The 12387-nt window shown below is 46.0% G+C and overlaps 1 protein-coding gene across 1 annotated transcript in view; it reads right to left on the bottom strand.

Annotated features, from left to right (window-relative positions):
* Positions 1 to 680: 680 nt before the first annotated feature.
* Positions 681 to 12387, bottom strand: part of LOC142017391 (cytochrome P450 4B1-like) — a 41109-nt gene continuing 29402 nt past the window's right edge. The window contains exons 10-12 of the mRNA XM_075002178.1: positions 7715 to 7779; positions 3981 to 4063; positions 681 to 998 (exon numbers count right to left, since the gene is read on the bottom strand). Coding sequence (XP_074858279.1) covers positions 830 to 998; positions 3981 to 4063; positions 7715 to 7779 — 317 coding nt within the window. The 3' untranslated portion in view covers positions 681 to 829. The remainder of the gene's footprint in view (positions 999 to 3980; positions 4064 to 7714; positions 7780 to 12387) is intronic.

Here is a 12387-nt window from a genome sequence, read left to right as displayed (position 1 = left end):
AGATTGTTATGCCTCAAATTTTTGAGGGATAATATTGTCAAGGAAAATGCAGCATTCTGTCAAGGCTCTGCCAACAGAACACTTTAAGTGTGTAGGTGCTCCTTGAGTTATGTCAACAGAAGGCCCCTTCTGTTGATAAAACTCTGTAGTGTAGACCTGGCCTGAGAGCATAACAACAGCTGTTGTTACGTTAATAGCTAGTTGTTTATGAACACAAATCCTGAGCAGCTTTACAGTCTTAATCAGATGCCTATAATGCAGTTCACCCATAAGTCAACAGTGCAAGCTTTAATCAGTGCTCACTAAAAAACCAACAGGTGAGGAATAGTTGACCCACTCTTGCAAGAGCACCAGAAGGAGCATGTTGAATGATGGGGAGAGGTTCATCTGTAGGCACTGTGGAAGGTAAGGAGGGTAGAAGGAAGACCCAAGAAGGCAAATGGGAGGGAAATCGAGAATAGACGGACAGTAGGAAGCAGTGAGAGTTACAACTGAGAAGCTAGAACTTTGCAGGCTGAGCCAATGCCCATTGCACTCAAGGGATAGGCCTCACGGGGGCTGGCCTGGCCATCTGCATGACAGATGACAGACAAAGAAAGGCAGTCAAAGGCTATGAGGAGGCCATACCAGAGCAGGTGCAGATGCTCAAGGCAGAAGAAAATCATACAGTGCAATATGATTCAGGCCTTTTATTAAACCAGCCACCTATGATGCATCAGTACAGGCCAAAATGGCAGCAGAAGAAGGCCCATAACTGTGTCTATCACAACTAACTCATTGGTCTGATTAAATGGGCACCACATGATCTGAGATCAGTGCAATTTCAGCATCAGAGGACTTTCTTCAAGTGCAGGTGAATCCCATTCTTGGAGCGCAGGATAATCTGGGGGATTTTGATCGGGGAGTTGGCCAGATCTGGAGAGAGTTCGAAGCGGAGCAGAGTCAGGGCGAGAGCCACCTTCATCTCGTTCATGGCAAACTGCTGCCCGATGCAATTCCTGAGAAAAGAGACCCAAAGGAAATTCAGCAGCTGTGCTTGCCCCAACAAAAGCCATGAGTTTTTCTCATTAGCTCACCCTCTTCTTTATATCTCATTACCCTAAGGATGGCCATTATTTATGGTGTTCTTCAGGTCTCTTATTCTTTGCCAGCAAATGCAGCTGTAGTACAGATGACTACTGAGCAGTTCAAGTAGATGAGGCACACATGCTGCAGACTTCAAACTCTCTTAGACAAAGAATTAATGGGCATAAAACAGACATAAAAACCCTCCTGATTCACAAACCTGTCAGCCAGCACTTTAATGGAGTGAGCCATTCTGTTAATGACCTGAAAGGCTGTGTTTTACTAAACAGCAATTTTCACAGCACTTTGGAAAGAGAGGCTGCTGAATTCTCTTTTATATTCAAATTTGACACATTAACACGTGGTTTGAACCAGGATGGGAATTTTCTAGCTCATTATAGGGGCTCTTTTGCATATTTGGCTTTATCTAATTCTTGACTCCCCCCCCTTATGTCCCTCTACGTTTTGATTTGCTCACCTTAGCCGTGTCTACACGTGCACGCTACTTCGAAGTAGCGGCACTAACTTCGAAATAGTGCCCATCACGGCTACACGTGTTGGGCGCTATTTTGATGTTAACATCGACGTTAGGCGGCGAGACGTCGAAGCCGCTAACCCCATGAGGGGATGGGAATAGTGCCCTACTTCGACGCTCAACGTCGAAGTAGGGAACGTGTAGTTGTTGCGCGTCCCGCAACTTCGAAATTGCGGGGTCCGCCATGGCGGCCATCAGCTGAGGGGTTCAGAGACGCTCTCTCTCCAGCCCCTGTGGGGCTCTATGGTCACCGTGTGCATCAGCCCTTAGCCCAGGGCTTCTGGCTGATGCTGCTGCAGCTGGGGATCCATGCTGCATGCACAGGGTCTGCAACCAGTTGTTGGCTCTGTGGATCTTGTGTTGTTTAGTGCAACTGTGTCTGGGAGGGGCCCTTTAAGGGAGCGGCTTGCTGTTGAGTCCGCCCTGTGACCCTGTCTGCAGCTGTGCCTGGCACCCTTATTTCGATGTGTGCTACTTTGGCGTGTAGACGTTCCCTCGCAGCGCCTATTTCGATGTGGTGCTGCGCAACGTCGACGTTGAACATCGACGTTCCCAGCCCTGGAGGACGTGTAGACGATATTCATCGAAATAGCCAATTTCGATGTTGCTACATCAAAATAATCTACTTCAATGTAGGCTTCACGTGTAGACGTAGCTCTTGATAATATTTTTCTGATTTGTCAACCTTGATTAGTATGTTTGGTTCTCTGTGGCTTAAATATGGAGTCTGTTCTGGTACGGCTATGGTCTGAAGAAGTGGGTCTGTCCCATGAAAGCTCATGACCTAATAAATTATTTTGTGAGTCTTTAAAGTGCTACTGGACTGTTTTTTGTTATGCTACTGCCAGATGGCATTAGCTTATCTTCAGACTTAACCAATCCCCATGTTCTACTAAAACCCTCCATAAAGTTCCAGAGTCTCCCCTTAGACTCTTGCTCATCTGCCCTCTTTCTGGTGTCTCTGTGCACCTGCTCTTGACTTTACGCTGCCTTAATCTTGAAGTGGTTGCCTCAGTAGGTCAGGACTAAGGTATGCTTCCCCGGCTATCAACTCCTTGCTACCGTGAAGGCTGGACTGGGTTCAGGGCACTTGTTTCCTCCCTTCAGCAACCAGTAGCCAATGCTATTGACCAACAGTCTCCATCAAACAGTGTTTGTATTTATGTCACCCTTTCTTGACACAAGCTGCTAATTGAAGTTAGGAGCCCTGGGAATGTTCCAGTTGGCAGTAGAAATTAATGGAGTCTGGTTTTATCTTGTTAATCACAAGGAATGTATAAAGACCCGTATCTCTGAACACAGAAGGAATAAAGAATAAGGGGAGCAGATTCTTATCTCACAAGCCATTAATGTGTCTAGATAATATCAGACCCAAAATTTTTCCCCCTGGCTTTTCTCAGGGTTATACTGTGATTACACTCTGCTGCTTGGCTTTCTTGTCTCCATCTCCCACCCTCTGTTTTCATCTGTTCTCAGTTTCTGTGTGATCTCTCTCCCCACCTCTCATCTCCCAGCTGTAATACATTTATCTCAGTTTGGTTTGGTACATGGGTCTTGGATGACAATGGTGACAGGACAGAAGATTTGGTGGTCCCTTCTAATCTTAAAGTCTAGCAAGGGAAGCTAGAGCCCCAGGACCATGTGAGGTTATGAAAAGAACAAGGGAGGGGTGTGTACAAGAGAGACCGGCAGATGGTAAGGAATCACCAAGACAAGTAGAGAAGCCTAGATACACATCATATTTCAGGGGGCTGGTAGGAATCTTGGCTGGTCATCTAATCTAGTCCCCCACCCACTTAGCAAGACACAGCACAATCCCTGACACCTATTTGCCCTAACCACAAAGTAGCCTTAGCAAGGACTGAGCTCCCCAGGCTTGGTTTAGAAGGCCAATACTCAAACCACTGAGCTATGGCAGTTGTGGGCCTTGAGCCCTCTAGATCTCTATATGTAATCCCAGCCAAGTCATTTCATCTCTTTGTGCTCTAGCTCCCGGTGAATGAAAGGAGGCTAACTCCACTTTTCTATGTTGTGTATTTCGACTATAAGCTCTTTGGAGGGCTGTGTATGACTGACTGCACAATGCCGAGCAGAGTGAGACAGGATTTTAGCTGGGGCCTCTGGGGTTGACCAAACTATACATAACAACAGAGGACAACTTGATAGAAAATATTAAGTTTGTCTATCTTTTGGACAAGGCACAAGTCTTCCTTTGTTCTTGTGCTTTTGTCCATCACTATGGGGCCCAAGCTTTGTTCTTGGCTGGGATCTCCAAGTGCTTCTTCAATACAAAGAGAAAAATATTCCAAATCACATTTAACTGGGGACGGGGGCAAGCGGTTATTTTCTTCTCCTTGACCTTTAATTAAATATACTTCACCTTGACCCAGCAGCAAAAGGCAGGAAGGCATAAGGATGTCTGTCAGATGTGTTCTCTGGAGAAAATCTCCACGGGTCAAACACCTGGGATGAAAGAATTCATTTAAAAAACAAACAACAATGATCATTTCAGTTTCAAAAACACAGGCCAATTCTTTCAGAAGTGACTAGTGACTTCAGGGTCTATGTTCTGGATGCCTGATTTGAGGCTCCTTCATAGGACATAGCTGGGCGAATCCAGACAGGAAATAAAGTACAACTGATCTTCAACAGTGAGGATACTTATATGGAACCACTAAGTGAGAGACATGATGGATTCCCATAGCTTGAACTCCTTACATAGCTATCCAGTCTTGATTTAAACAGCTTTCTCTAGCTCTGGTAGAAGTGATGGACTTGATTCTGGGATTATTACAGGAGGTTCTCTGGCCTGGTATACAGGTGGTCAGACTGGGCAATCTAATGGTCCCTTCTGGCCTTACAATCTGCCTCTCTTTCCTCCACTTCAACCCCAAGAAGGGTCAAGTACCTGCCCTCTGAAAGTCAAGTCCCATTAAGGGAAGTGTACTAAGTAAACTTGCTGATGAACCAAATTGGGAGGTACCAGCAATTAAGGTAGAACAGAAGTAATAGGAAAGGAATGAAATTTGTACTGTTCGACTCAGGCCAGGTCTACACGAGGAGGTAAAATCAATTTTTAGATACTCAAATCCAGCTACAGGAATTGCATAGCTGGACTCGACTTATCTAAAATTGATTTTTGCCACCGCCCACAGAGCACAAGGTCAACGGGAGAAACTCTCCCATAATGTTCCCTTTCTCCTCACAACTGCTAAGAGTACTGGGGTTGACGGTGGCTCCATGACAGTTCAGTTTAGTGTTTCCCCACTAGGTCCACTAAATTGAACTCCAGAAGATCAAACTCTGAAAGACTGTTTACACTTCCCATACATGTAGATGTACCCTAACAAGTATTTCTGCCGCCAACCAGTTGGAAACAGGAGAGAGACCAGATTGTCTTAGTCAGTCAATCACAGTAAGATTACAGCACACCACTGTGATGTGGCTGTGGGAGGAAAGAACTAAATACAGTCCTAGGAGGTATCAGACAAGGTCTTTCCAGTCAAGAGAGAGAAGCATTAGTGGCAATAGTAGCACCGGTAAAAACTTCATCCGGACTTGTGCACAGTTCTGGTCACGCATGTGTAGTACCCAGAGGCACTGAGACCTCATACTAGGGTGAGCGAAGTCTCTGCTCTACAGCCTCAGCTGAAAACCAGCTGGCCTTTGCTCATGTGGTGGAGCACAGGGCTTTAGCCCTTGAGATTACAGGTTCAATCCCTGGTGCTGATAATCTATGGCTGTTGGTGTCCCAATTTGGGGCTTGTCTGGGAGGAGCTACCTGGAAGGTCTCAGGAGCTTGGGATGTGCTTCCTCAGCCCTGGGAAGCATGTAATACCCAGGAGCACTAAAGTGCCATAATAAGGTGAGTGAAGTTTCTGCTGTACAGGCTTGGCTGAGAGCCAGCTGGCCTTTAGCTCATGCAGTAGAGCACAGGGCTTTAGCCCCTATGATTCCAGGTTCAGTCCCTGGTGCTGGCAACCCAGGTCTGTCAGCATTACACATGTTTGAGAAAGATGAACTCAAATGGGAACAAGAGAAGGATGGCTAGCATAACCCACGTGCCTATGGATGGGTAACTGTCCCATGTAATGGTACCTAGACTGCTTCACAGAAAAAGAATAGGTGTCCTCTGCAGCCTAAACCAAGAGTCAGCTGGCCTTAAACTCAACCTGTAGAGGTACCTGCACTAAGATCCACCAGTCCCAGGTTTGAGCCTGTCTCTAGGTAGTCACCCGACTAGGATCAGGAGAATGCTTTCATCAGAGAGACTAAAAGTGCTTGCTCAGTTAGCCTAGCAATATCAGGAAGGGGATCTGATGGATCTCTTAAGCACAGCAGATTAATATGGGGAAGGAGGTAAATTAGAGCAGGAGAAGGAGCTATTTGGCACAGAGGGTTACCATATTTGACCTTTCAAAGAAGAGGCCATCCTTTGGAGGGAGTGCACTGTATCAATATCTACCAACTCCTGTTGTATTAATGTACTATATATACACCACATTACTACCATGTGATTTGGTAGATACTGATACGCTCCCTCTCAGGGGTGTCCTCTTTTTCATATGGTAACCCTACACAAAAACCAAGGGGGATTTAGTCAGATAAACAAAGTCGGGGTGGAAAGGAGAAGAAAGTTTCTTGGCATCAAAGGAGTGCGGTTCTGGGCCAACAGGAGCACAGGAGGCGAACGCCCTAACTTTGAAGAGGGAGCTTGATATATTGATGAATAGGATTACATGACAGCATAGAGCAGGCCTGTGTCTGGAACACCAACCAAGGATTAAAAAGCAAACAACGAAATTACATCTCCCAGGAGACTGTTACTGTAGCCAGTTGACGTCTGGCAAAGGTGACATGTGCAGAAAAATCAGGGCCCACAATTTGAAAAGTGGGTGCTCACTCCGGTGCCCTGACTTCAAAGTGTAGGAGAATTTAATAGTTGTAGCGTCTCTTGGAGACAACCAGATAAAAGCTAGGGCACATGTGCAAATAACTGTTGTGCAAGTGCTTTAAGAGGGCCACCCATCAGAAGAGGGGGCGTTGGTACCTAATCAAGACAGAGGAGGCAGGTGGACTTGGAAAGACTCTGTCTTTCCTTGTTGACCAAGGCCTCTGGCTAACCAACTTCTCCGAGGCCATGGAGGCTGATGTCAGGAGAGCCAGGATTAAATGAGTCTGGCCTCCGCGGCACACTTCTCATGTCTATTGTTGTTGCTGCGGGGAGTGCGGCTCGTGTGCACAGGCGCTGAGTGGGGGTGCACAGGGGTCACACGCACACGCTAGTGTCATCACTACTCTCCCATCGGTGCCGTGCTGCTTCTGGTGAGTGTGGGACAGTCCCTTCTCTTCCTCGAAGCAGCGTGGCCCAAGAGCCATATCAGCTTCCTTTCAGACTGCACTGCTCTGGGATGGTGTTGGGGGAACCCCAGGAAGAGGTGACCGGGGTGGAACAGGGTGAGGGGGCAGGGAGAGGGTGGGGCAAGGGCACACGGCCAGTGCCTCCCCCTCTGGAATCCCCACATTAGTTGCCTCTGTTTGTGTGGGGTGGGGTCGCGGCCATGTTTTTATGACGTAGTGCTAGTCTGTCAATATACCTACAAAAGAGAGGGGAGACAAATCCAAAAAGTATCAAAAGAGTGGGCATGAAACCTGTGTAGCCTACTGTCTCCTGCCCGATGAGCCTGTCTGCCAAGGAGTTTAAGTAGAAAAGGTGCTGGTGCTGGTGCAGCTACAAGTTGAACCTCCCTAATCCAGGAAACTCCATAATCCGGCATGTTTTTCGTTAGTCGGACAACCACTTATCACGGGTGTGGCCAAGTTTCCCGCGGTCCCATAAAGTTTGTTTACCGCCACCCGTCCTGGCTCTCAGTGTTCTGTGCTTTTATTTAGCTGTGAATTTCCCCTCAATGTCTTCTAAGAGCCCAGGGAGCCATAGAAGTGCTGGTAATGGGCTAGACAATATTGACTTCCCACAGCACAGCGAATTCTCTCATTTGGTACTGGTCAGTACACGGGGTGCCAGAAGAGAGAGGTTCAACCTGTACTAAAACACACACAGTGAAGTCACAGTCTGCGAGTAGAAAGTTCTCATCCAGACAAAAGAAAACATACCAGCGGATCCTTCCATATGCTGGGGTTTCTGTGAATGAGATAGATGCTCACTGCAACCGAGATGCCTGTAAAGCAACAAAGGAAAGAAATATCAGGGAGGTGGCCATGTTAGTCTGTATCTCCAAAAACAAGAAGAAGTCCTGTGGCACCTTATAGACTAACAGATATTTTGGAGCATAAGCTTTCATGGGCAAACACCCGCTTTGTCAGATGTGTGAATGGGCACGGGCATGGGTCTGCTCATGCATCTGACAAAGCGGGTCTTCGCCCCCGAAAGCTGATGCTCCAAAATATGCGTTAGTCTATAATGTCCCACAGGACGACTTCTTGTTTTTAAAGGAGAGAAAATATTTACTGATGCAGCAAACACACAGGCGGCTATAGTTCCATGGGAAACTGGTTTAGACGATCAGAGCAGTCTGGTCGGGCCTTAGTCTAGGGATGAAATCCTGATCTCACTGAAGTCCTTGGGAATTTTGCCATTTCTCCCATGAATCTGGCACACAGCCTGGGGGAAATCGGCACTGTGCCCTTTGAAGTGAATGGTTGAGAATTTTGGATGAACAGAGAGAAGCAAATGAAATGCAACAGATACAGGAGAGTGAAGTCCAACTTTCCCCATGCTGAGTTAAAGCAAATATTTGCAAAGTCAATGCTGGGGAAGGGTGCTGGCCTGATAATCATGAAGAAAATAATCTGTTTGTCCCCAGATAAGGAACTTCCCAGGTGGCAGCAGCACAAGCTGCCCACTGAGCCAGGCCAGTGTTTCACATTACAGTCCCAGAGGGAGTTTAATCCCCTACAATCTCTTTTTGTTGCTAATCTCCCCAGTAAACTTGCTAAGCGTTTCAGTTGTGGTGAGTTTCTGTGCATTAGGACACCAATCCCTTGCAAAAGGGTGTAAACTAATAGTGAGTAATCAGGGAACAATTTGCATAGCGGGTTCTGGTGGGGTCTCTGATTTTTAAATCAAGATTGAGTGTTTTTCTGCAGGATCTGCTCTAGGGATTATTTTAGGGTAGTTCTCTGGCTTGTGCTAAATCAAAGACAAGACTAGGCAATCACAGTAGTCCCTTCGGGCTTTAGAATTTACTAATTGACCTTCAATCCCGGATTCATATCATAGAAGCATGCAACCAGCGGGCACACACAGTCCTTGGTCATTCATGTTATAGGTTATTTTCCTACTTGCTAACCTTGCAATTCCATTACCCAACACTGGTCCCTAGAGCAGGGGTGGGCAATGATTTTTGGGGCCACACTTTTCAACGGTATTAATGGAGGGGGTGCAAAGGCTGGGAAAAGGCAGGAGCTCTGGGTAGGGAGCTTGGATGCAGGAGAGGGTTTCTCACATGGGGCAGAGGTGCAGGAGAGGCGGTGACCAGAGCGGTGTCTACACATGCCGCTTCTTCCAGAAGAAGTTGCACAGTAATGAGCTATCCGGAAGATGCTAATGAGGTCCAGATGCAAGTTTTCCATGCCTCCTTAGCATATCAGCACGTGGTTCAGAGTCCGGAAGAAGCTCTTCCAAAGTTCATGTGCAGACGTGTGGCCCCTGGGGATCTTCCAGAAGAAGATCTGGAATCTTTTCCGGGGAAGAAGGAGCTTGCGGAAGGAGAGTTGCCTTCCAGAAGATCCCCACAGGTCATGTGTCTGCATGTATACTTTGGAGTCTGGAAGAGCTTCTTCCATGCCGAAATGCTAATGAGGTGCAGAAAATTTGCATCCACACATCATTAGCTTCTTCCAGATAGCTCATTACCGTGCTGCTTCTGGAAGAAATGGCACATGTAGATGAAGCCCATGAGTATGGGAGTGGGTAGGATGCCAGGTGCAGACACTGGCAGAGAAGGACTTAACACAGGCAGCTTCCAGCTGACAGCCCACTGGGACCCTGGAGCGCATTCCCCAGCTGATGGACCCACAGCATGGGTGTCTCTGTGTGGCAAGCCCCTCGCTGAGAGGGGAGGAGCAGGTCTGTGTGTGCTGCATATGTAACACCAGCAGGCCTCAGTCATCTGCAGGTGGAATCAAACCTGGGACCTTAGGGCCTGAGTTGCTCCTGCGTGAGCTGAAAGTCAGGAGGCTAATCAGCTGGAGAGAATACTCACCGTTCCCTTCGTATGTCGTCTCAGTGTCACTCAGTGGGCCAGTGCACCACACACAGTAGGTGTGTGAGTTCTAGAAGCACAGCCCTTTCCACTCCCATTGGCTGGGTCCTGGTCAGGGGAGGTTGTGGAGATGGTGCTGGGGGCCGGAGCAGGGAACAGAGATCCCTTCTCCCTCAAGGGACGTGTGCCATGCAAGAGCACACGCACTGACCCAGCCACACACTTCAAGCAGTGTATGGGCCACAGCATCCAGAAAGCCTCCCCAAGGGTCCCATGAGGCCTCAGTGGGCCGGACTCAAATATTTAGCAGGTTGGATTTGGCCCAGGGGCTGTATTTTGCCAGTCCCTGCCCCAGAGTCATCAAATACCGCTTTCTACAGGATGTAAATCTCCACTCTTGACAACATTAGATCGGTCAAAAATTGACAGAACATTTTGGTGTTGGAAAATGTTTTGTCCAATTCAAAACCTTCCTCGGGAACACATCTAGTTCATGAAAATGTTCTCAGCTGGGGAGCTGTGTTAGTCTGGAGCTCCACAAAACACAAGCCATCCCGTAACACCTTAAAGATTAACACATTTACTTATTTGGTAATGAGCTTTCGTGGGAAAGACTCACTTCCTCAGATTTTCAGACTGGAGCAGATAAGAACGCAGGGTATATATAACAGGGGAGGGGGAAGGCAGGAAGGAAGAAAAAAAAGGAGGGGTCAGGTGTCATTAACAGGACCTGTGGAAAAAGTAGTTTAAGTGATGGGGTTGCCATTCCGGCAAATATCAAAGATAAGGAAATGAGCCTTGTAATGACTAACAAATGACTGACACTAGCTCAGCTGAAAACAAACCAGCAGTCATGTAGCATTTTAAAGACTAACAAACTAATGTATCGAAGGTGGGGAAATTGCCCCTGTAATGTGAAAAATAGTTGACATCTCTGTTAAGCTCCAGGTTAAATGTGTCAAACTTGTAGCTAAGTCGTAACAGAGAGGCAGCCGTGTTAGGCTGTATTTCGAACAAAACAAACCAGAAGTCATGCAGCACTTTAAAGACTAACAAAAATAATTTATTAGATGATGAGCTTTCTTGGGACAGACCCAAGTGTTCAGATCAATAGCATTTCCAGTCCAGACTGACCGTTATATAGCCCAGGGGTCCAAAAAATTAAACAAACACTGACAAATAAAAATGTTTATTTCATTTTTTTTTTGGACCCCTGGGCTATATAATGGTCAGTCTGGACTGGAAATGCTATTGATCTGAAGAAGTGGGTCTGTCCCACAAGAGGTCATTACCTAATACACTAGTTTGTTAGTCTTTGAAGTGCTACATGACTTCTGGTTTGTTTTGTTAGAATACAGACTAACACGGCTGCCTCTCTGTTACGACTTAGCTCATTTGAATTAATTTGCAAGTTTGACACATTTAACTTGGAGCTTAACAGAGATCTCAATTATTTTTCACATTACAGGGGCAATTTCCCCACCGTTGATATTTGCAGGAATGATTCTTGTCCCATTTAACCTCATTTATTTCTTCCACTGGTCCTATTAATGACAGGTGACCTTCCCCACTTTTTTATTCTTTCCTCCCTCCTTCCTTCCCCACTCCCCACTCTATAATCCCTGGATTCTTATTATCCACTCCAATCTGAAAATCTGAGGAAGTGGGTCATACCCACAAAAGCTCATGACCTAATAAATGAAACGGTTAGTCTTTAAGGTGCCACAGGACTGCTTGTTTCTTGTCAAGAAAATTCGATAGTTAAAAAAAAATCAAAATCAAGTGTTCCAATAGCATCCCTCTAATCTATTTTGACATCTTTGGAACAAAAATTTCAACTGCTCATTTTGAACTTGCCCTTTTACATTTTGTCTTTTACAAGTATATAAATAAAATAGAAATTTAAAAAATGAAACATTTTAATTGATCCAAAATGCATTTTGCGTAAAATTTTGTCTCCTGGGAATTTTTTGTTTGGTTCCTGCACTGATCTATGAACTACAGAGAGTGAGAAACAGTGAATCAGTGCAGATCTCGTGGAAGATTTTTACATTTCTGGCCTGGAAGATTGTTTAATTACAGTTAACTGCTTTGCACATTTTCCTAATTTCTTTCTTCCCTGCACTCTGTACTTATAGCTGTGTCACTAGACCACAGCTGCTTCTACTCTCCAGCTTTACAAGTTGCCTGTAGATCTGTTTACAACTGTTCGATTCTAATCACCTTCCCCTGACAGGTAGTGCCCACAGCTTTTTGTATAAACGCTTGCTCTCACAGGCTGTGTCTACACTTGCATTCCTCTTTCGAAAAATGTATGCAAATGAAGGTAATAGAATATGCAAGTGAGGTGCATATTTGCATGTTCAGCACTTAATTTGCATATTCTTACTTTCGAAAGAGCAGCGTCTACACCAGTTTTCTTCTTTTGGAAGAAGCTCTTTCGAAATAAGAATATGCAAATTGGGTGCCGAATATGCAAATATGCACCTCATTTGCATTTGCATTTCCCTCGTTTGCATAACTCTTTTGAAAGAGGAATGCAAGTGTAGATGCACCCATAAT

This window comes from Carettochelys insculpta, chromosome 9 (assembly GCF_033958435.1).
Source record: "Carettochelys insculpta isolate YL-2023 chromosome 9, ASM3395843v1, whole genome shotgun sequence".
In the NCBI taxonomy this organism is placed as follows: domain Eukaryota; kingdom Metazoa; phylum Chordata; order Testudines; family Carettochelyidae; genus Carettochelys; species Carettochelys insculpta.
This window is presented reverse-complemented; position numbering and strand designations above follow the sequence as displayed.